We start from the raw sequence: 26,200 nt of genomic DNA on the forward strand, positions 1-26,200 counted from the left end.
AGGTACAAACATGCACACCACGGCCAATTTTCGCTGAAGACATCCTTTTGACTGGGGGAGGAATCCATAGCCCTGGTGATAACCTACTGCACGTGAACACGGGGAGAACATACAAATCTGAACAGATAGCATCCCACACATTGAACCCAGGGTCCCAGTTCTGCGAGACAACAATATTAACCACTGCACCACTGTATCACTCTCTATGAGTTCTAATCTTAATAAAATGAATTAACTGGTTCTTCTTTCGTCACGTAGTTGAGACTGTGATGAATGATCAAGAACAGTGGTTTCCAGTCCTGGTCCTTGTGATGCAGGACCTGTGGGTTTTCATTCAATTAGCTAATTGAAGTGATACTGGATCTAAGAAGTTGTTTTAATCAAATATTTGAATTTTGTTTCTAGTCACAAGTTTGAGGATTTTCACTTACAAAATACAACGGTTAAAGCTCCAACATGTTTAAGAGCTGGGAACAAAGAATTCAGATTAATCTTATTATTAAGTCAATGAAGTGTTTGATTGTCTAACAAAAACCGGTGGGTGTGTAAGTCTCTAGAACCACGACTGGGAACATTCTTTTTACAGTTCTCAAAACTAAATACTACTTAAATGATCCTTTGCTTTTCTAGGATGTTTGGCTTACTTAAAGCACCTCTTTTTTCCAAGTATGCTAGAAACCTGGAGTGATTCAAACACTTTTCTTTTACTTCTCCAGTCTCTAACATGCCCTGGCTGAAAACTGGGTAGTCAAGCAACTTTGAACTTGACAGATGAACTAGGACTCATAGTCTATTAATTATATTAATAACAGGGGGGTCCTGCAACAACCAGTATAGTTTACCTCCACCAAAAAACTTTGTTTTTAATCTTGGCAACTGCTACATTGATTGAATTAAAACTTGGCTGATTTCAACAACAACCAAATTTGTGAGGTGCATCCATATTGCTGCCAGAACATACGCTCATCTTTTTGGTTTAATTGTTCTACTGTAGGTCTCTTTTCTTAATATTCTTCACTTGAGCAGTTGTTTCAATGATTCCATTAAATGAGTCTAGTTTTATTATACATAACATCGGACTGAGTAAATCTCTTCTCAGCAGACTTAGGTTAGTATGTTGCCATCTACTTACTTGATGCATACATTTACAGTATATTTAATTTAAAATGCTCTAAATATCCTTTAATGCAGAAATGCTCTCTGACTGGCTATGAAACTAGTCTTCAGTCTGACTGACTGAAAAGTTCTGCAAACAGCAGCCAGAAGCATTGAAATCTACTATCCACTTGTCTTTTCTACTAAAGGAAGATGATTTAGTAATCATGCCAGTTACCAAAGAAAGTAACTTCCTGACAACAAACATGAACTCTGTTGCTTATTCCTTTGAGAAACTTAAGGACTGGATGAGATACATAGATAAATTACTGCCTAACAGGTTGAGTTTAAAGTCCTCATCATTTTTAACTTTTTCTTATGTTCTTACCTGGAGAGACAACAAGCTTTAGACAAGAGTTGAAAAAGAGGAAGGGAGTTTGGCGCACCAGAGTAATTTGAGATGAATACCCTGTGCCCAGTGACAAACAAATACTGTGGTGTCCAAATCTTTAAATTTAAATGAATATGCTATGCCGAGTGAAGAGAAAGAGAGCTGGAAGCCATAAAGAAAGTCAAAATGAAAATTCTTATGCCTAGTATTAAATGATTTGTGAGAATTTCTAAAATGTAGAAGATCAAGAAAGTTCATAATTTACTGAGGGCTAGCACTGACACAGAGTGCTAAAATATCAGATACACGGCAGAAACAGAGAAACAATATTTAAGTAAGGAAATAGCCTGTCCTGCAACAAGCTCAGTAGTCTTCAAATTATTTTTTATCCATAAGGGATTATGTCAACCAGTCAATGATTTACAAAATAGAACCATATTTCGTATTCACAATGAATAGAAATAGATACCAAGGCTGTGTAAGTACACTAAAATAAAACAAATCTTTGGAATATAGGAATAATTCAACATTTTTGGCTTTGTCCCAACTCAAAGATTTTTTTAAGTATTGCAAATATTTTAATTAATTTACTATATGATTTCCAATTTATGATATTTTTACAAGGTCCTGTGACTGATACAGCATAGTAAAGGCAGTCTATGGCAGCATTTCAGGTGTAATGGAGGAGGAGGTGTAATAGGTGGAGTTCTAGGGGAGAAGCAGGGGCTGCTCCGCCCCTTCCTCTATCATTCAATTATCCTTCCTATTTAAACCCTAACCCTGCTAACACACACTAGGGTTTATTAATTTAACTTACTTGAATTCTGAGCGCTAGACCTATAATGGCTCGCAGGCCTAACTCTCCGTGCTCTCCAGACCTCCTCCTCCAGAACCTTGAAGATTCTCCATGCCATTTGTGTTCCTCTGTTTCGCCATCTCGACCTTCTAATTTTCAACCTACAGTAATCCTCCTCTTCCCCGTAGCTGATGCTTCTGCTTCTCACATCCAGCCTCCCGCATTACTCCATCCAAACGCTGCCGCACCACCTCGGATATGCCGACTCATCTCTTTTACATGGACTGGCCTCTTCCAAGGCTTCTCATATCACTGTTCGACAGATGTATTCCTATTCCTCCTCACTCTGACCGTTTAGCCCCTTTTTTCTACTTTTATGCGATTCCGTTTCATCCATCTTCTCTCTCTACAGCAATACCTTTTCAAATCGGACAGCACCTCCTCCTCCTCTCAACTCTCCAGTTCCGCCTTCTCGTCCTCCGCAGCTACCCAGCTCTCTCTCAGTTTCTCTTCCTGTGCAGATTTCCCAACAGCTTTCTCAAAATCTCAAACTACTTTGTCGCTCTGTAGCCAATATTAATTCCCATCTGCTCATGCATGAAAATTCCCTTCATTCAGCTCTGCCTCCTTCAGCTCCGCCCATTTCCAGTCTTTTTTTTTCTCTCCACCCTCAGTATAGCAAAAGCCTCACACTCTTTGCTGCTCTCAGGCCACCCTCATTTTCGCCACCAGATCCTTGAAGGTAAAGACGTCAATTCCATTTCTCTCATACTAGATGGTTCTGAATGTGATTACTGAGTAGTGGAATCTGGAGATCTCCAGTTGCTCTAAATCGTTGGTTCCACATCTTAAGTTTCACTCTCTGCAAATTTATTCTGAATTTCATCAATTTTCAGGGATGCTATCTGTTCTTTCCACCCTCCACGGTGCTAGGAGTGGACTACTACTGCTTATTTGTTTAAGGTGGTTCTTTATTTTGTCCAATTTCTTTTCAGATTTTGAAATTATTGCTAATGTGACTTGCTATCCTAGTCGGTGCAATAAAATTATGATATCCGCATTATACTTCAAGTCAAATCTTTTTCCCAACTTCTCGCTTTCTACAACCCTTGTCTCACAATGGCCACATTACTATATCAGCTGACGCTCGGAAGGATATCACACTGTGAATCTCTACTCCGTCTTCAGAACCGCCTCTCTCTTCTACAAGAATTGGTGTACTGTATGACCTCCTCCTTTTTTCTAATGCTTCTGTCATTCTTTCAGTAATATTTAATCCTCAGTGTTTTTTCTCCCTCCTTTTATAATCATCACCCCTATTAGAGCTCTTTCCTATTGTCGCTGCCATCCATGTCTGTGATACACCAGTGATCAATCTTATTTCTGATATCGGGTCCACTGCTTCCATAACCGATAAAGGAAGATCCTCTTCCCCTAGTTTCAAGTTTTCTTCGACATCTCACCTGGATTTCCTTCACCTCTAGAGAGGATTGCCCCCCTGGCCTTTCAAATGTTCATCCAATGCTTTTTACTGTTCATAGTTACCCGAATCCGGCATCCTCATGCCCATCTCGGCTATTTTCCTCTTCATGCTATTCTTCTGCCAGGGCTGCAGACTGCATGCTCTCCCTTTCCCCCATGGCACCGGATGCTTTTTTTTCCATTTAAACCTCACTCTTCTTGTTAATTTCCAAGTGCAACAGGATCTTACCTCTGGGATTCAGTTCTTCCCCATGTTTTCAGTCCCTTTAATGTCCTCACTGCTTTCTATTCCAGCACTCCATCTTGCACTTTGTGGAATCCAGAGACAGCACTAAGAGTTCCTTTCAGGAAGGCTATCTCCTCCAACATCACCTGCTTTTTTCCTGAGACAAGGCCATTTTACCCCTTCAAGGATGCTCTTCTGGATGCAATGTGTTTGGCTGCTGCAGATTCTAAGAGCCGCAATTCACCAGTTTGTCTGTATTCTGTTTTCCAAAATTGAGTGACCTGACTTGTACCCCAGCCTCTCATTTTATTTCTATGCTCTTCTAGCTTGATCCACTTCGTTGTGAACACTTCAGTACCTAGGTACATGTTTTCTTCTCAGCTGTGAGTTTCAATCTCCAACACTGGTCTCAACCCTCAGTTTACTCTCCTCGTTCCTTCAGAATTGGAGCTACCATCTCCACTGCCGAGCTATCCTGGATATTCAACTTACTCAAACAACGGGCCAGTCGTCCACCTCTGCACTCCACCTTTACATCAACACCTCTCCCTCAGGCATTTCAGCAGTTCATTATCTACTGCAAGTATGCCCAGAGTGGGGTCATCTGTCCGCCGGGACCAGCAGAGGTTTTCCCCTGAATGGCATATAGGGTTTTTTTCCTCTCCACTGTGCAATCAGGATCACATATAGCCTCTTCTATTCTTTTTTCTTTTTTGTTTTAATTATGCATTGGTACACACTTTGTTTGTCCTCACAGGTATCGGGAGGAAAACTGTTGGTCCGGGATCCATCTTGGGGGGGGGGGGGGGGTCAGTAAAGGTCACTTCCCCGAACTCAGGATGGCAACACTACCTTGACCCTTTCTGGGGAGGTTCTCAAGCGTGAGCCACAGGGGACCCCCAACCACATTATTCTCAGGAACTGTAACTTACTAATTCTTGTTCCCACGGTCCCCTGAGGGCTTTTCCCAGTTGTGAGGCAGCACCTCAAAGTGACTCTCAGCGAGTCAGGGGATTACTTTCCCTTTCTTCCCGAGCAGTTCCTCATTCTCAACCCCTCGAGCAGCGCCTCTCAAAGTGATTCCTCCAGTCAGAGGTTCTTTCTCTTCCCCCCTTGAGGGATTCGTTCCCAGTCATGAGGCAGTGCCTCTCGTGCGACTCTCAGCGAGTCAAGGGGCTGTCTCCTCCTTTCTATCCCCTGAGGGCAGCACCTGGTCATGAGGCAGCGCCTCTCAGCGAGTCAAGAGAGTCTTCCTCTTCCTTCCCTACCCCTGAGGGCCTAGCTCCCAATCGTGAGGCAGAGCCTCTCAAACGACTCTCCGCGAGACTGGGGTGTTCTTGTTTTCATGCCCCGGAGGCTGCCGAATCAGCCAACCCAGTCACCCACCTGGTCAGGGTGCTCTTTTCTCTATTTTACTAACCCCTACTTCTCACCTTGAACTTAATACATTACGCATTCTACTAATTGAAAGGTAGTTCACTGAAGCATAACTTTAAACTGACAGGATTTAATCATGAACTGCATCAGAACGAAAAGGCCTCCAGACTGGTTTAAACAAAACTGAAGAACCATCATGCTATCATTGTAGTACATCAACTTAAATGAGTCCAGATCCCAGCTTAGTAATACATGGCTTGGTCAAAAACAATAGATGTCCTTCAGGTCACTACCGAACAGTGTTTGGAAAGCTTTAATGAATTTAATGAGGATGGATGGAGTCAGCCGACTTTACAGAAAAATAAACTAAGAAGGCTGATTCCACAGTTTAAAATTTGCCTGAGAAGTTGATGACATTGATTGGTGGCCTTCCATATACAGAACAGTAACCCAATCAATGATCTGATCATACTGTATTTTGAGCAACCCTACTTTCATGGTTCAGGTGGTATATGATTTTAAAAGGCATTTGCATCTATCTTCCCTTCTTTTTTTCCTTTATATGAAGGGAAGTGCTGGGGTATTAATCTCTTGTAGCACCAGCTTGATTTCTTTTCAATACATAGACCTTTACTTTCAAGGTACAAATATCAGGGCAAGATGGCAGAAACAAGGAAATAGTCTTTGTACTCCCACAGATTAGACAGAACAAATTCTATCAATGTGCTGACAAGAACACAAGTGTTGTCAGAAGTTGTTAACAGGTTTCTAGTCACAGAACCAGGATTCAGCTTTGTAGCTTGAGACACAAAACACAATTAAATAAATAAGGAAGGAAAGGGGAATGTGAGCTACAGTATACGGTAATGCCTTCCAGCTTTGCCTTGTTCATTGTGAGAGAGAACACAGCAAAAAAAAATCCGACATCCTCCTTTCCACATTATTTGTTGATCACATGGCAATTAGTAATAGAAATGTCTACTATTTAACAGAAATTATGTACAAAGCATTTTGCAATCTGGTGTTAAAACCACATATCCACCACATTTCAATTATATAACAAAGCATTTTGCAGTCTGGTGTTAAAACCACATATCCACCACATCTCAATTATATAACAAGGCCTGTTGCTGTCTATTGTTATTAAACTGAGGGAAGAATATGTTTATCAGACCTTGCTTTCATTCACAGTATTTATGTAACATTTAATGGTTAGGTGAACATCAGAAATAGTGAAATAAATAGAACTAGTGAAATTCATAAGGCAATATGCTCAAATGCTATAAAAGTCAATAGAGAGAAAAATTGAAAGTTATTGCTGAAGACTACTAGAAGTACATAGTTAGTAAAAAACTAGTCTAATTACATTTTACACTTTGTGGGGGACTAAATAAAATGCATCTGTTGTATATTAATTGAGTTTTTTACCAGTTTATGAGTTAACCTGAGTCCTTTTAATTATTTCATTATTATTATTTTACCCATCCTTAATGTTCCAATTTGTAAAACTCTCACTGTCATTTCTCTTAGGGGGATATACTTACATTAAGAATCTCTCACCATTTGCAGTCTGACAAACTAAAAGAAAAAGTCATGGGTCATAGACCAGCTATTTATAAGTATTACTGCGTCATTGTGTGCGTGTGACAATATCACAAGCGCTCCACAAATCTGGCATCTATGGGAGGGTGGCAAGAAAAAAGCCACTCCTTAAAAAAAAGCCACATCAAGTCTCGTTTGTTTTGCTAAAAAGCATCTTAAAGATTCTGTGGCCAAGTGGCGAAAGGTGTTGTGGTCAGATGAGAACAAAATCGTACTTTTTGGCTGGAATGCAAAACGGTACATCTGGCGAAAACCCTATACATCTTACCATGCAAAGAACACCATTCCTACAGTAAAGCACACTGGTGGCAGCATCCTGTTGTGGGGGTGTTTCTCTTCAGTTGGGACAGGAGCACTTGTCAGGATAGAAGGGAAGATGGATGGTGCAAAATACAGGCACATTCTTGAAGAAAACCTACAGCCCTCAGCCAGGAAGTTGAAAATGGGAAATTGGTTCACCTTTCAACATGACGATGACCACTTCTGTAAGGAGGAATAGGAAAATATTCCTCCCTCTAGGTGGGCAAAGTTGGTAGAGGTGTATCCAAACAGACTCAAGGCTGCAATTAAAGCGAAAGGTTCTTCCACCAAGTATTAACTTAGGGGGGTGTTCTCTTATCCAACCCAATTATTCTACTTTTTATTTTGCTTTCTTTATTTTTTTACAGAAATGTTGCTTTCTTTTATTACTTGGCTGTTGTAAGGTACAATTTGTAAATAAAACTGGAAAAAGGTCTTCTTTATTTGTCTTCTTTTTGGGCTTTAGGGCAACAAAAGGTGAACATTTTGAAAGGGGGTGGTGACTTTCTATACCCACTGTACATGTGATACGGTTCAAGTGCATCTTGGGTATCTGTCATTGATATTATATTTTATTAAATCACATGCAATCTGAGATATTCATACAGTACAGTAGCATGTGTTCTTAGCATGAAAATGCTGTAGTCACAAGGCTACTTATTGCCATCAGGCTGTAGCACAGAAGTATCACTCTCAAGATAATAAGAAAACTAAAATGTTACATTCTGTCATTAGTTCTACTGTATACAAACAATGTGCTGCAATTAAAAGGAAATAGAAGCAAATAAACAACAGTAACACTGATCCATGAAGGCAGTCAATTACAACTAATAAGGACTTCAACTGTTGTTAATTTAAGCTAGATCACACAAAATGGGATTGTCATATTCTGTATTGTAAAAAAGTTTAAATTAAAGAATGTGCAGAACAACCTCTATTTCTCCTGCAATTAATCCAATCAGAAGACATTCTGTGTGTGCATATGATTCTTCAAAATGTCATTTTGGACGTTGCCTCACAAAAATGGTACGAAACTACATGTATAATTTTGATGAGCTCCTTGATTGCTATTTGAGGATATATAACATATTAAAATGTTTTTTAAGTTGCTTGAACACCCTCTATAATTATATCTTTATTCAGAAAAGTTCAATAACACCACCAATGTTGTTATTCTGTTAGTTCAACTTTTTCTGTTGAGCACTATTAATAAAATGTTAAATACTAACATAAGCCAATCCATTATTTTGTTTGTTTTAAGGTCCTCAATGACAGTAACTGTTTGATTAAATAATATACAGTACATACATCAATAATATGGCTATTGCCTCACACATCATCTTGGGAGTGGCATCACTGCAGGTGAATTCAGACCCTGCACTCATTTTCAAGACATTCACAGTGCGTTAACAATAATAGGAAAATCAAAATTGTTTTTCCATTAACCCACATGATGTACTTACTCCTTACAACCATAAGGTCTCTAAAAAACAATAACATATATTTGCAGGCACGGTATATAATCACATTTTAAAATAGGATTTTTAAGGAGATTTTCATATTTATAGTGATAAACACAAACCATTTTTCAAGTTCAAGCACTTGTCTAAATAGATACTTTATGTATTCCTGTATTTATTTTTAATTTCTAGGTAGTTTTATTTTAGAAAAAACAATTTTAAAGGCCCTTAACAAAAACTTATTCATGAAAAAAATCAACATCTGTTGATATGTACTTTCTGACACTTATCATTGTGTTGTGCATTGAAGAGGTGACAAAAATATTAATCTACACATTTAATGATTATGCATCTGAGAAGAAAAAAAAATTAAACAGGAATTGTTGCTGTGTTTTTATACATGTACTGTATGTGCTGAATACTGTTGTCTATCTAAATCTGTAGACACATTTTAGAAGACAGATCACATACCTGTTTCTCAGTTTTGTTAGTTATGAATATTGACTATGCTTCATGTTTAAACCCAGAAAATATACAAAAACTTTACATTCCAAAACTATCATAGGGAACATATTAAGGTACATAATTAATTAATTAAGGTAAAAATGTAAAATCAGGAAAGCAAATAAGAAATTGGTAACATAATCTCACGGAGTTTGTGACTTTGCTACTGCATTTCAGCACACTCAGATTACTTTTACAAAACGAAGCACAACACATACAATAAAATGAATATAGGTTTTTTTCAGAAAGTGCAGATCATATTTAATGCTTGATAGTAGTTTTCTGTTGGTTACAGTATTGTTGTTTCATTAACCAGTTCAAACAGATAAGGAAAATATTTACTTTAGCAATATTAACCTTCACAAAAAAAGCAGTAACAGTGACATCTTTACAAGGTTTTGTGAAGCAACAAGAATCCTCTTGCTGAGAGCACTACTCTGACAAGCACCTGTTAATTATTCCAAGGAGGCAATATACTGTGAGTTGAAGCCAGTGAATACAAAACCAATAAATGGCCACTTACCAGACTCCCTTGAGATCTGTATGAATGCCTCTACACCACTCTCTCCATAGTTTCCCTCAGAAGCCAGAGTCGACACATAATTCCATCCCATAGCAGTGACAATATCAACCATGGCTTGGGCTTGATATGAATCAGGTGGGACAACTCGGGAAAAAAAGTCATACCTGGTGTTGTCACTCAGTTCAGGTGCGGTAGATGCATAGCTAATTTGAGGTATCTGTAGAGACAGAACAAAAAGGAAAATATTAGTTTCCTGCAGGATCTTTTTTAGCTCATGAAAAATACAGACAGGATGGCAGACAAGCAGACAGTGAGACAAGCAGGCTGGCAGGCAAGTTAATGGTCCTGGGGACACATTGGCTGATTGATTGATTTCACATAAAGGAAAGTCCAGGATATCCACATAGGCAGCATGGTGTCATTTTCATCCCATGAGTAGCAGAACATTGCCAACAATATAATGTCATTCAATGCTGTAATAGCAACAGATTACACTTAATGCAATGGCAGACATAAATTAGAAATCTGTAAAAAGATCTACTGACAGTTTGACAGTATAGAACATTTTGAGATACTTTGATATTTAAACCTAGTCAGATTTTATTCCATTTGTAATTTAAAGACAAAGGTTTTACTGCAGGATATATCAGCATCAAATATGTCAAATCTTTGTCAAATATGAAATATATATCAAAACCTAAAATGATGTTTTCTACTTTAAAATTAGCAGATAAATCTCCAATTGGAAAATAAAATTAATCTTTGTTAGTATAATACAACAAAGATCTCCAAGTATTAAAATGTTTATTATATAACAACAATATGATTGTTTTTCATCTGATTCAAATTGGTACATTCTAAACCAAATTTGTATTTTAAAATTTCAGTCTACGGTACATTTCTACCCTATAAAATCTCTGAAAGCACGTATGATACATGTAACTTCGAATATCATCTTTGAATATTAAAATTTCCCTAATTGAAAAATGGGATTTTCTACTGTTTTACACCAGACATTAGAGAAGACACTGCTCTTACCATTGTGATCACTGACATGGATTAAACCTGTACGTATCTGTAAAATACAGATTGCCATCCAGTGGCTGATTTATAGCCAAAACTGGCTCATTCCGCAATGTTTCATTTTTAATAAACCTTCTAGGAACAGCAAAGAACTTCTCATTCCCAAAAGTCATTATCATGCAGCTATGGAAGCTTTGTTCTCTCCAAAGTATGATTAGACTGCAATGCAGAATGACAAAAAAGCATGCCAAGTCAGGATAAGTGATATCGCATCTCAAAACATTGTAAATTATTACATTTCATTGAATGTTTAAGTGTGATGGTTGGATATAATAATGCACCCCCACAATTAATAATATAAAGTTAAAGCTATCCTGCTGCCCACCCCCCTATTCCTTATCCTTCCTTTGTAAACCAGAGGTTTAGATCCCAGTAGCACTTTCTGATTCATTTGAAGTTTGTTTTACACATGAGTTACTGCAATGGAGATTATAAAGCATTATGAACAATCAAACGACAGTATATCTGAACTTTTCCACACATTCTGTTTGCAATCAAGTAATGTTCTCAGTTACACAAACCCAATTGGTAAGGCTAACGTAATATATTGATAGAAATGGTTTAATTGGGAGTTTTTAGTGTCAAAGAAACCACAGGTAGGCCTTATGTTCTTCAGTACATATACCATACTCAATGCTTCTAGGGTCTTCATAGGACGTAGTTTAGGGAATGAGAGATTAAAAGATTTGGACAGCAAGATATTATAAACCAACGTGACTTCATTGTGATATTGGAGACAAAAGTATTTTCTGCTTAATCCCAGAGTGACTTTGCCTTAGTTTAGCAATATCAGTTAAGACTAAAAATCAAATAAACATAAATTCACATTATAGTATCTTTGGAGAGTGGTATGCATTGCACTGTGTGTCCATTCAATTAAAAGTTTAATAATCATTGCAACAATCCGTAATTTATTCACTGCACATGGATTTTCTAAATTATAATTTCATACATCTGTTATCATAAAAAAGAGAGACCTTATGTCTGCATTTCCAATATTTTGAAAGAAAAACATTTGTGGCCAAACATTTCTATTGAAGTATGAATTGCAATCAAAATTTGGATACAAAATATAAAAATAATAAAAACAGATTTCCTAAATGTGATCTGCTCAGTGAATCCAGATTCTCCAAATGAGTTCTTGAACAAAATAAATAATTAAATATAAATATATTTTAAACACATACAGTACCCAGGCATAGAAAACCTAAAAATGAAGAATCATTATTAGAAGAATTAAATAATTATGTATACAAGTAAATTGTATAACATTGTATAAAAAGTGACACTTTTGAATGAAAACATTCCGAAGTAAGCTCATTTATGATCTCCCTGAACATTAATGTAATTTTGTGTGTTACACCTCTCTGCTTCTCTTCACATGCAGCTGCTGCTAGTTCTTAAGGTTGGATGATTGCAATTGCTAATCAATTAATACTGATTTTAAAATGCTACCATATGTGTCAGTTCACAGATAGAAAAGACACATGCTTCTATTACTACTTTAGAAGGCTATGGGTGCTATTGTAGTAAACTTATATTAGTTGGTTAGTGACTTATTCACACTCTGCCAAATGGGTCTTATTGTCAGGATTGCCAACTGCCTGTACTGTACACTTTCAGAAAGTCAGAAAAACGTTTAAAAATATATTTTTTCTGAATTTGCATGAAATTACAGAAAGTGATTTACTTCTTACATACATGCAGTATGTACTGGATGTGTCATCATTGTAATCCTACCCCTGATTTCAATCTGACCACAGTCCTATCCCTCACCAGGATACTTTAAACCCAAGAAAGATTCCACTCACATACTCACATCCTCCACACCCCTTAAGAGATGATCTGGTTCATACAAATAGGAAGTTTCAGGACATTACATCAGTAACCAAAACTGCAGAGTTAGAAAGCCTGCTCATAAACTTCCTTCATTACTTTCTTATATTTCAGCACGTGAAAATCCAGGTGTCCAATACATGGTGAGGTGGGTTACCAGGTTAAGAGCTCAATAATAATGGAATCGCCACAAGAGGGCACTGTAGAGACAGCTTCAAAGACTTGTTAACTTGTATCGAGTATTGCCTACAATCTGCCTAGTGTTTGACAGTTCACTTATTGTATAGTTGGATGCCAATATACACATAAAGTGTGTTCACAAAACAAAATCAGTGTGAGTAAGATGTGTCAATGGAGGTTCTGATTAGACTGAAGTCATGATTAGCTGTTGAGTCATGAGATAAGTAGAGATTTTGAATTAGGTAAGCAATTTTAGCTGTTCCAAAGGCTACACACAGTTTTAGCTACTGTATATCAGGGTTACACAACTAATAGCTTTTCCAGTCCACTGCTCTGTAATACTTCAATACAACCAGCTGTTTAATTTCTATAGTGATCTCATTATCAATTAAATAATTAAGAAGATGGTTGAGCACACTTTTTAATGTAGGGGCTGCAAATTGAGTAACTAAACCTTGGCCAGACCTAGGCTATAACAAGAACTCAAGACAGATAGGCTTTGCTTCACTGAAATTCATATACAGACCATTCAAATTTCATTAAGTCTGGATTGGTTTTATGTGTGAAGGTCTGCACAGCGACATTAACCTCAAGAAGGATCTTACACAATGCACCTGAAGGTGGGCGGGGTTATAATTCAAAACCATGGAACTCAATGCACTGCCCCATAGACATAGTTTATGTTATACAGTAACTCAGCTATCAAGTGAAGCTCTTAAGATTACCTATTCTAATGTGTGAGATGAATTCTACTGGAAGGTTCTAAGAAAAGTGTTTTGACAGGGGAAGCTAAATTATATCTCATTCTAATTAGTAGCTTTTGGGGAAGTTGTAGAAAAGCATGGCAACTATTTCAGTATGTTTTGGACTTTCTCCAACTTACAGTAGGTAGATTCTGGGAAACTATTTGATGGCAATTACTATAATACCACTTTTGAAATCTCAATGTTACTGAAAGACTCCCAGATAGCAGCTCTGGGCTTAATACCAGAAACTCCTGAAAGCAGAATCCATATGTATCTTCTTCTTGTCCTACTGAGAGGTGCAATCAAGCTTAAATCTAATTAATCAGCTTTTGCAATGTGGCAAAGTATAAGATCTGTTTGTACTAAAAAATGTAACTTATCTACTGAAACTACATCTAGGCAAATTCACCAAGTGATTTGTCCCATATAATGTTTATAATTCCAAAACAGCTGTTTAAGATTATTGCCATTCCAAAGAATTCCCTTTGACTCAATGTTTTAGTGTACTCTCTAATGTAGAATAATCAGTATCAATGTGTTTATGTCATTTTAAGTTCCAAAAATGTGTATTAACAAAAGCTGCATGCAATCTTAATTTTTCTAACACAATATGTACTTGTTTCCTTGGAAGAGAACATGCTTTGAAATTCTATTGAATTTGTATGGCTCTTTTTATTAATACTTATATTTCAAATCAAGTAAATAAAGTAAATTTATTTGCTGTAGCTAAGCTTAAACTTTAGATTTGTCAGCTGTAGATTAGATATAACTGTACCTTATGAATAGGGCATATTAAATCATTTGTTCGTACTGCATCTGTGGGGAGAAGAGGTGTAGCATAGAGGGTAAAGATCTGGGTTTATCACTAACACTGCTGTTGAAATTTTGCCCAGTTGCTCCAGTCTACCCCACTGTATAAGTGGGAACCAGCATTGCCGGGGGGTTATCCCTGCAATGGATCAGCATGCCAACCACAAGAAGGGGGTTTTGTGTTCTCTAGTGCATTTAACACTATAGAAATCGGAATGAGCTCTAGGCTATTTTGGCTCTGCAGTGGAAATTATCTCATTTTTACTCAATGTGTGGAATGCTTCATTATTCTGTAGTGTCACTGGAGTGGAACCTCCAAGTATATTGTAAAAACTGAGTTTTACTAGGGTATTAGAGTAAACATTAAGGGAAGAAGGCTATGTAAGCTATAATCATTTTTGACACATTTATCAATATAGCACATCCTTTACATTCGTTCAAATCAATGTTAGATGAAACACTATGCCAACAATGTGGAAAGACCATGACATCACACAAACCGTGAAAGACTACAACTTAATAAAAGACCCACAAACCTCATTACAGTCCTCATGGCTCAGATCTTGTACTATCCAATGCAATCCAGTGCCCCAAAATGGCAACATTATTATCATTATTATCAACAACTTTCATTAACATCTATGATCAGATCAAACAATGTTACCCCCGAGTAATGGCCCAACGGATTACTGTATTTGAATAGACTAGTACCATACTGTAAATTTAATAAAGTTAAAGGTCTCAGTAATCGTGAAAAAGTTATTAAAAATCCTAATCAAGTCAAAATAAGAAAATAATTAGCATAACAGTTTGTCTGCTCAGGTTGGTACAAAAACTAGAATATATTAGTCAATGCAGGTATAGGGTTTAAGACCCCTGAACTATGGGATGCCATCACGCATAGTGGAACCTATGACTCTTTAGACAATTGACCACATTTTCATGACACAATAATGCTATCATTTGAAATCAGCACATTCTTGTTGCACTGTATTAGACTGACCACATTTTGTGACCAGTGTTCCACCTAACACTAAGGAACAGCAATGTCAGTGTAATCCCATAATCTTCTAAGGCTATAATGCTCATTCCCCCACAGCAAGGATCACTCAAGACCTTCTGCTTTATCATAGGATCAGCATCATGAACGTGCTCACTGTATCACTGAATCTTATCACAACAGAGCACCTGTAGGATGAAATGGGTAGCCACATATTTCAGTTTCAGAGACTGCCAAATAACATTGCTGATATGGCAGATTCTTTATAGAACAAATGATAGAACATCCCATCTAAACCAAGGTGCTCGGATACCTGTGTTTGAAGTCAAGGTGGACACACCACATATTGATCATTTAGGGAAGGGCACTTCAACTTCAACCATACCACACAGTTTTCAAATGTTGAAATGTGTTAAAATTGTGGGAATGATGTCACAGCCAGAATTTAGGGATTGAAAAATGTTTTAATATTTATTATAAATCTGGCTTTATGTTCTTGTTATTTTGTTTTATACAATGTGCAATCCCAAGGTTTTTCTTTATTTTTTTGCATGGTTAACCCATTTCAGGAACTGATTTGTTTTGTTTTTTTTCTACTAAACATACAGTAATTCATCTGACTAGGACTGTCCAGCTGGTAGTGAACAACTGGCTAAGTGCCACCAGCATTCGGTGGAAGTCAGTTAGAAAGAGAAGATAAGATCACTTTATTAGCCATATACAATTTCTTGCATTAGGAATTTGCAAGATTTGAATTTGGGGTCAGAGCACAGTGTCAGCCATTTACTGTGGCTGTGTCACAGAGCACAGTGTCAGCCAACAGAGTAGAATTCCTCTGCTGTCTACAGGATTTGAACCAGCAACCTTCCAGCTACAGGTGTAGATCCTTAGACACATTGCCACCGCTCCGCCCAATGATGAGGATACCCCCATCAAATAAGGAAACAGCAGATTCTATGGCTTACTAAGCACTTGAACGCTATCTGCAAAGGCTGTATCAGTTCTCCATTTGATACTTAATTATGGTGTAGGTACTGTACTCTATGGCTCAAAATGGATGGACCAAAAAGTGCATGTTTTGGAACAGACTTCCACTTAACATTTTCTTCAGTGCTGAGTCAAACTACCCAACCACATTGTTGAAGTTTCGGGCAGCCTGTCTTCTTTTAAAAAATGATGAATGAGATTTTCAGATACATTAGCTATTAAAAACCAATGCACTAAATGGACTAAAACCGAATGGCCACTTCTCTTGTCAAAAGGTCTTATGTTTCATTGTCTATTGGATTGGGGGGAGGGGCTATAAAAATTGTTCTGTTTTAACAAAAATAAAACATCAGCAACAATAATAGTGATATTATCATTATAATGATTTTTATAAGAGCAATCATACATATAATATATCTGCATTTGGGAATCAATGCTGTATAGGTGATTCCTGTCTATTGTCCTTAATGGGCACCATAATGGGGGCGTTAACAATTTAATGTTAAGCGTGAAATTACTTCCCCCAAGAAATAATGGATATAGGGGTTAATGAGGACCAGGAGGATTTAAATATTCCCTATAGGACATATTTGTCAGTAAGAATCAATGGATTTCAAAAGCAATAGGCATCAGGACATGGCAATGTAAGTCTACAGTAGTGTTTTCTGTGATAAACAAAACATTCATGTTATGTGTGTGTAAATGTAGTGATTACTGTAATGACCCATTAAGCTGAGCATTTAAATGCAATTTAATCTTGTGTAAAACATTTTATAAACACTTGGAATTTGAAAATTAACAATGAATGAAATCTTGTGAGAGAGAGAGATTGTGTGTGTGTGAAAGATAGTGTGAGTGATTGATGAACAGCATTTTTTATAAATATTACACTTAGTTAAACATTACATTTCCATCCGTTCATTCATTCATTTTCTAAGTGTTTCACCGAACTGAAGGTCGTGGAGGAGTGTGTGCATCTCAGGCACACACAGACAGACATGCTCACACTCACACCTAGGGCCAATTGTTCCAGCAGCCAATTATCATACCAGTTAATTTGATTGTGAGAGGAAACTGGAGCACCTAGCAAAAACACACACTTACATGGGAAAAACATAAAAACTCCATGTAGGTAGCACCCCAGGAAGTGAACACATAACCCCAGTTCTATTAGGGCAGAAATCTAACCATGGTGCCACCATGCTGCTTTTAATATTAAACTTAAAATTTTAAATTGTAATAACTTTAACACATAGTGTATCCTGTATGTACAGTACGCAGTAAGATGAAAGGAACACAGCAACATACTTTTAATTTTAATTTTCTGTACAGTATACTACTACACAAAGTTACATTAATTACTGTGCGGATAAATAAGGGCATCTAATTCTGTAAATATTACTTCTATTTTTCACTTAAGTAACAACATAGTCTACTTGCACATTTCACTGTTTCTCTAAACATCTACAGTATGTTAGGGTGCTTTGTGTTCCAAGGACATAAAGTCCGGGCACACAAAAGGCATAAAAAATTATATAAACATCTCAAACACATAGAGTCATAAGATAACACAGTAATAATATGGATCTATCATTTTTATATGTAATACAAAGTAATTTTGCAATGCTTTTATTAGAAATTTACCATCTTTTAATCTCTGGATCCTGTTTTTAGGCTGGAGTTTATGGTCTTTGGACATGAGGTCTCAGACTTTTTCTGTCCAGTATCACAAAAAGGCAAAGGGCAGAGGATGAACAGGGACACCCTGTATAGAAATGCGATTTAACCCTTTTTCCATATGAAGTTATTTTTTGCACCAGAGAACTAAAAGACTGTAATAAATCATTAACTAATTTTAAAATGCTAGTATGGGCATCCAGATGTCATAGCAGTGGGGTGCTGCAAAAAAACTCCTGACTGGTTTGAAAAGCATGTTTTAACACTTCAGCATAACAGATGCACATTGCTCTGGGTAATTAACACAATTCATGAAGTATTTAATATTGCATCATATAGAGATCCAGAACTCAGTCTTTCCATTAAAATAGTTTTGAAAGAATGAACCATTGAATGAAAAGTTAATTTAAATCTACATATCAGTAGCCATTGCAGATTAATTATCCAGCCTTCATGTGTTAAGTATACCTCTGTGTGTAGTTTTCTAAATGAAAGCTGGCTGCTAATAGAGTTGTCACACTGAGATATCTTGCTTTGCTGTGATAGATGGCTTTCTGACAATACTAATTAACCCCCAGATAGCCCTTCATATTGAAACAGAAAGCACCATGTAGACATACAATAGGAAACCTTCTTAATGGATAAGGGCCAGAAATGCACAATCTGAGTGAGCTATGACTGTTCTATCTGGTAAAGAGAATTATTATTATTATTGAATTTCTAGATAATTACTATTACTCTCATACATCCATAATCAGAAAGCTTATTCCTGATAAAGGACGCAGCAACCTGGAGCCTATCCTGGTAGAACAGGGTGCAAGGCAAGACTTCATCTTGGACATGTACATGTACATCAGGTGTTCAATGCTGCGCACACAGGGACAATTTAGAGACAATTTAGCCAGAAGGTGTAAAGTGAGAGGAAATCAGAAGACTCAGAGAAAACAGAGGGCACACACAGGGCCAGCTCCACCCAGGCAGAGTCATCCAGACTCAAACCCAGGACCCAAAACCTGTGAGGCACCAGTCCTAATCACTACATCACCACGCTACTTCAGTTACTATTATCGCATGTAATATAAAATAGAAATAATATAAAATAACATTCATTTTTTAATAAGAAATAATCAGATTAAAACAAAGTTTAAAAGCATATTTAATTCTGACACAATAATTTCAATCAGCAGTGAGAAAACAACTACTGTATGTCTCACTTTCCAGTCAGAGCACAGTCGTGAAGGGGTGTGACTTTTAACAGATGCCAAAGTCTTTATCTATCATATGTTTGGAAACAAATATAGGCTTAACTCTGTTGTGAATCTCAGGAACACCCTCACCACTGGAAATAGCTGCATTATTGTTTGTAATGTCTTAAAATATAAAGGGAGGCAATTTTGACAAGACATATGCACCTCTGTACTTTGAAGCAAAGTGATGAAGAAGCAGGGAGAATTGCTATTATTCCTTGAAAAAGTAAATTACTATTATGGAGCCAAGAATTTTATTTCTTTTGCAGTAGAGTGTGTTTCATTAATGTAATACTGTTCATTTACTGTTATTCAGTTTCCAGAAATAACACATTGTACATCAGTAAGTTAAACTCCTCTCCACTTTCTGCTTTTCACCTAATCTATATCATGATAGATAAACAGACACTAGTGCTTAAAAAGAATGGCTGTGCTAACTCAGCTAATAGAAATGCATTGTGTGTGCATTGTTTTGTTTTTTTAATTTCATGGTGAAGTGGTCATTTGTCTAGGGCAAACACAATATTTATTAGTTTCATTTATTTTTCTTGGGAGTTATTTTGCACACAAAGATAGATTGGACCTGTGATGCATAAATCATTTCATCGCCACTTTACTTGGGTTTGGGGCGGATCATCATTATTGTTCTGCTGGTGAAAAACAGCTTAGCAATGACAACCTAACCGCGTTTGTCTAGACAAACATGTGTGGGAAAGTCATTCTCCAATATCTGCTCATTTTTCCTTTGTTCTGTAAAATGTATGTCTTAAAACTCAAACAAAGACTTGCGTTCTGAAAGGTTCAAGTAAATTGTGAGCATTTGTTTTGCCACCTAAAAGTACAAACGTGTGTTGTGAGGAAAAAGCAATTGTACACACTGAATGAGAACAAGCTTCCCTTCAGTTTATGAATCCAACATGTGACATATTAGAAAATATTTCCTCATGTTTAGAGATTAAAAAATAATGGACAATGTATTATTAGTTTTGTCTGCTACTTATCTGTGTCCTCTGCATCTTTCCCTGTCTGAGCCAGTGGTTATTCCTGTCTCTGTAGTGTTTAATGAACCAAGAATATGAGAGTGCCAATCAGTCCTGTACTCTTCCGGAAAGGATGTGTAGAGCTAGTGTAAGATGTTCTTGGTAGCAAAAAATGAAAGAAACAAGGATTGAAGACTTTTTGTTCACCCCAACATATAAATGAAAGTGCTGGGCATGGGCGTTTCATTTCAACATTGCAATAGTTCCTTTTGTACTTTCAGTTGCAGAGCTTTGTTTGCTTTTGAGTAAATGAACAGATGTTTGTATAATCTTTCTCTTCTACCTTTACAGCACAGCAGTGTCATTGCTGCTGTGTACCACAGTCATAACCCAGTAGTGACAGAGTTATATACACATTTAATTAAAAGCAATTAAAGCGCATTCAACTAAAAGCTTAATATCAGAACATTGTATTCATTTGAATGGTTCCCACTGTTTGTGACAGGTAATGTATTGCAACAGTAGGTCATCCAACTTTTCACACATCTATCTGTATTCTGGTCCCAGTTCATTAGCTATTCATTGGTTCCTTAGATTTTAAAAAATTGAGAGTTTTGGAATCTGATGCACAATTATGATCTTTTGTTAGTACTAGGATTTGTTTTAAATGAGGCATAAGTTTAAATAGATGTGTTGGCTTTGATAATGTACAAATCACCGATGTGAAACAAAAACAGGCTGAAGAGAAGTTGCAAGGAAATTACTGATACAGCAGATTTATTCATTGCACTAACATCTAATATTAAAATCTCTAGTCATCCACAATCAGGTCAAAAACTGCAATTTGAGGTTTTATTAACCATAATTCAACTCATGTGATATATGCCCACTCAGGCTAGCTTACACATTTATGAACAAACCAAAAGACAGTTGAAACTACAAATAGCAGTACAAAGCTGCAAACTGAAAAACAATATGGATTATATAATAGCTAGACATTATCAAGGGATGAGTCACGGTTCTGTCTTAAATGTGAAATTTGTAGGAGTAAAAAAAATGCATCCTATAAGAAATGTTATCATTATGGTTTAAAATCATGCAGTATAATCAGTTAAGCAAGTTATTTTGGAAATGTATGGAACCTCACAGATTAAATGAAAATTTTGACCTTATCGATCTATCCTTATCCATATACAGTATATTATAATACAATACTCTCACACAGTGGCACTGAGGTTAGCATCACTCCTCACAGCACTATGGCCCTGGGTTCAGTTTTCTAGTTTTTTTACTGCGTAGAGCTTGTATATTCTCCCAGTGTGTGCTTGGGTTTCCTCTTGGTGCTCTAGCTTCCTCACACAGTCCAAAGACATACTGATAGGTTAACTGACTTCTGGGAAAATGGTGTGAATGTTTGTGTTCGTGTCTGTGTGTGCCCTTCTATGGACTGGCGTCCTGTCCAGGGTGTATCCTGGCTCCTCCCTAATCCCCCCGCCCCCGTGATCCTGTATTGAATAAAACAGTTAGAAGGCATATGGATAGATTATACTATAAGATATTAGAAATATACTCTCTAGTCCCCAAAATACTTAAATATTGTAATATCTAAAAGATATGCAGAGTTATGATTCTAATAATACTTACGACTTCTGATGAGGACAAAAATCAAAACATTACACCAGGCGGGACCTAGATTTTTTGGGTCTTTGCTATTTGATTTGTAGATAAATATTCCAAACAGTGGATATTGTAACGATTTGCAGTGTATTATTTCTAACCTGTGACTTTATCTGACGTTCAAAGAAACATTTCAGACCATACCCTCTTCTCAATGCACTTAGATACAACTAAGAATGACAGTATTTGTTTGTCAAGTGTTCATGTGTCAGATTCCATTCAGATCACTGTCCCAGGAGGGACTGTTTTTTTCGTTGGCTGAAGAGTCGGCTCGTGGGTGGCTCGGGTGCCTTTGGTGTAATTCCCCTAAACGGTAGGTCATGCTGGCAATGTCACTCCTTTGCACGATGTATTGTGGACACTTTTCTAAACTGCCACGTGAAATTAATCAAATTAATTGACAGACAAAAGAAAACAAAAGCATACGATTTGAAAAGAAGCTTAATAGAAGAATAAAAGGAGAACCTTTTTCCTTCTTGCCCTGTGAGATTGCATTGTAACGGGAGAGGATGTGGTCATCTTTGAATTGTTTCAGGGGGTGAACTGATGGAGACATCACATAATTTGGCTCTGTTCTTTCAGGGGCGCCAGAGTAAATGATATTTGCTGAGGATTGCCTTTTCAAATGGTGTACACATACAGAAGGATTTAAGCTAAATTTATTTGAAATACAGTATATTTACAGAAAGACCAAAATACATGTTACATTTAACAGAGGCTTTAGGTGTTTGTTTTAGGACTGTCCTTCAAGAGAAACTCAAGAGAGATATCATTCTGTTAGCACAGCTTTACACAAAGACATGAAGAACGGTTGTAACAAATAAATTCAATATGAAAATGTTTGTGGTTTGTTCTTATAGAGCAATTACTTATTCCCAATTAAACACCAGAAGAATTTAAATTTGTGTAGAATATGCACTTACTTATAAGACTCCCTCTAAGACAATTCCTTGTTGATTTGTTTTAATTATATTGTGCAACCTGAAATTATATTTACAAACAATATTTGTTTTATTATTGTTTACGGTGTAGCAATATTGTAGTAAGTACACAAATGGGAAATGCTGTATTTCTAATAAAATGTTAGCTTGAAATTGCAACTGTTTTGTGTTGTTAAGCTTTTTCTAATGGCAGGACTGGTACAGTATATGTCATCCATTTGCTTTCTTTTTATAAACATCAATAATGTAAATATAACCAAAACTCATCAATTTTTTCTTTGCCCGGTAATTGTTCATAAACAGAGTAAAGATCCTAAAAAAAGTAAAAATGTTAAATAAAGAATTATTTGTTCATTGTCTTTGTAGCATGAGTAACAAGGCAGATTCATTGTTAGTGTGATTTCAGAGTACAGTATAGTGCTTTTTGGTAGTCTTCACTGAGTAAAATCATTTCAGATATGGTTACAATTATCTCTATTTGACAGGTAGATACAAGACAAAACGTATGCAGTTCATTTTCATTAATGAGTGACTTAGACATTGAAACATATTAAAACTGGGTCTATTCTTAACAACAGGCTCAGACATGTATGACTCAGAATTATTTCTTATTTCAACTTTTTTTTACTTTTCAAGATGAGGGCTTCAAACTGCAACATCAAGGAACAGATATTCTCTATGAGTTGAGTAAAATCTTCAATTCAGAACAAGATGTTTTCATTTTTTTACAAAGCATAAAGAAATGAATAATACACATAAAATCATATAGTTAGAAACTTCCAAATCCCCAAAGCTTCATTTATTTTAAGGTTGTTGACCAAAACTCACTTAAAGAACGTGATGTTGTTTAAGAAAAATTAGATAAGCAATATTTAGTTGCGAACCATTTGTTGTTTTAATATAGAACAATGCAGACACTCTGTCTTTTGGGACAGGTCAAACTTTAAGTGGAGGTGCATACCCCAGTATGTTGTAAGCAGAGGATCTAACATTGCAATATTATAGCGTTTTCAGGGAGCAAGATTCTGATTTCACTCACTATTACATAAATGCCCAAAGGTTTCCATTAATTTGTTTTATCACACCATTCAGTTGTTAGGAAACTCTTGAGTTAAAAAAACTTTTTTATATTCAAGCAGTACAGAGGACAGTAAAAACTAGTCAAATTATAATCAGATAACTTACAAAGACTTAAATATATAGTTCAATGTTGTTATAAATGGTATGTATTTGGCACAGGCTGTGTGATATCACCACCCTGAAAAAAATACGTTATCTCAGAAATGCAGCACAAGCAGAACATTTAATGCACAAACGTAGAACAAACTAATGAGAGCAGGTTTGTTCTCCTGTGGCCTGGTAGGTGGGCTGAATTATGTCACTCTCCAAAAAATGTATTATATTTAGGGAAACTAAAGCAGCACAAACTGTGTTTTTAACGGCACAAACACACACATTGGAACTCATTGTTTATGATGTTTATAGAAGGGCCAACTTTTCAGAAACTTGAAAAAAATCCAGATGATAGCATGCAGGTTTCAGAGTATTTACTGTATAAAGAAAGGTAAATTTCCAAATCCATCACCAACACTGTTATGTAACAAGAAGTTATAGTGGGACCTGTGTGAGTGTCCCCAGTCTAACTGCAATGTGAGAAGGAACAATTTGAAGTTAATTCCAGACTGTAAAATAAAAGAGGGAATAAAAAATATATTCGCTGTGGAGCCTTCTGATCTGAAGGATACAGCTCAAGAAGGCAAAATGTGTGTGTTTTCTCTCATGGTATGTAACAAAGCAGTTAGACAAAACCTAAAATTAACAGCAATCCTTTTCTTATAAAAAAGGTATATGATGCTGTTAAATAATGTCAAAGGGCCACACTCCTTAAAGATAAAGGCAATAAATTAAAGTGATATTAAACTGGTTGTAAAGGGTATTTACAACTTTTCCATCAAATAATTGGATACAATATTAATAATAGACATCTTTTTAAATTGTTCAAATCTTGTATTAGTCATCTTTTCTTATCTGTGACATATACATGGAAATACGTTTTTCACCTGTTTAAAACCCTCAGGGTCCAGGATGTATGAATCACGTTTGCAGTCTATTGTTTTATGTTTCTTTTTCTGGTGAAAGTGGCAGCCTCTGGCGTGCCTGTGTGATGTTCTGGAAGATGATCCTCCCAGTAGAGTAATAATACCCGCAGATTTGAGCTGCAATGTACATATAAGGTTTCTAATGCTAGAAGAGGAGCAATAGGAATTAAATAATCAAAAGCTATGAATTGACAGGCTTGAGGATCTCGATGTTTTGTGGTGCTTGTACATTTGTACTGTGGCACCAGCAAAAAACAAGGGTGTCTACAGGACAGAAAACCATTTACTTTCTATTTCTGTGTGAATCACCTGTAATGCCTATTATAATTATTTGTGCAAACATCCCAGTATAATTTAACCATGCATCATCCAGGTTGTAGCACCAGACAAAAATAGACTGGTGCGAAAAGCACCCATTATTAATCTAATAATACAATTTTTTCCTGAATATTTAACATGATTTGAAACATTTACTAATGCCTGCAACTGTTATTTACAATTCTAAGATTCTTGGGTTTTCCTACAATAAATCCATGTTGATTTTTTTTATTCATGTATGAATAAACAGAAAATGCTGTAGTATTAGAAATGAAACATTAGCATAATAATCTGTTTAAACCTATTAGAGGTATATTACTTTCAGCCTCAGGCTCCCCTAAACCACTGTAACATTTTGTTCTTTTTACAAAAACATATATAGAAGGCTACCACGTTTAAAGTTTTATTTCCCTCATTGTTTTATAATTTCACTACCACCCATGTTACCTTGTCTAGGTTTGTTTTTACAGTCTACAATTACCCAATCGTGGTACCCTTATCCATATTGTACTGTAGCTAACGTGATCAATTTTGATTTAAGATATTTAAATTCCGACCTTGAATAATATTTACATTGTTTACTTGTACAGTCAAAAAATAGAAATAATGATTCCAATAAGAATCCTGAACATTTCTGCATGACCAACATGAGATTATAGTTAGATAAAATATTGTTAAAGGTTCCAAACTTTTGTTCAAGTAGAACAAAATGATCCTATGATTCTATTACACGTTACACATTGCTATTAGTAGGAAAATATGGTGGGATGGTAAACATACACTGATATGTACCAATTTTTCATACAGTATGTTAATTACATTTGAGTTTTATGTCTGAAAAGATTTCTCTTGGCAATTACTTT

The 26,200-nt window shown here is 36.3% G+C and overlaps 1 protein-coding gene across 2 annotated transcripts in view; it reads right to left on the bottom strand.

Moving 5' to 3' along the window:
• grm8a (glutamate receptor, metabotropic 8a) overlaps positions 1-26,200 on the bottom strand; it is a 269,794-nt gene that overhangs the window by 169,044 nt on the left and 74,550 nt on the right. For both annotated transcript variants that reach the window (XM_088645158.1, XM_088645159.1), the window contains exon 3: positions 9,757-9,973. In XM_088645158.1, the coding sequence (XP_088501284.1) occupies positions 9,757-9,973 (217 nt within the window). The remainder of the gene's footprint in view (positions 1-9,756; positions 9,974-26,200) is intronic.

This window comes from Lepisosteus platostomus, chromosome 9, assembly GCF_059453375.1.
Source record: "Lepisosteus platostomus isolate fLepPlt1 chromosome 9, fLepPlt1.hap1, whole genome shotgun sequence".
Taxonomy (NCBI): Eukaryota; Metazoa; Chordata; class Actinopteri; order Semionotiformes; family Lepisosteidae; genus Lepisosteus; species Lepisosteus platostomus.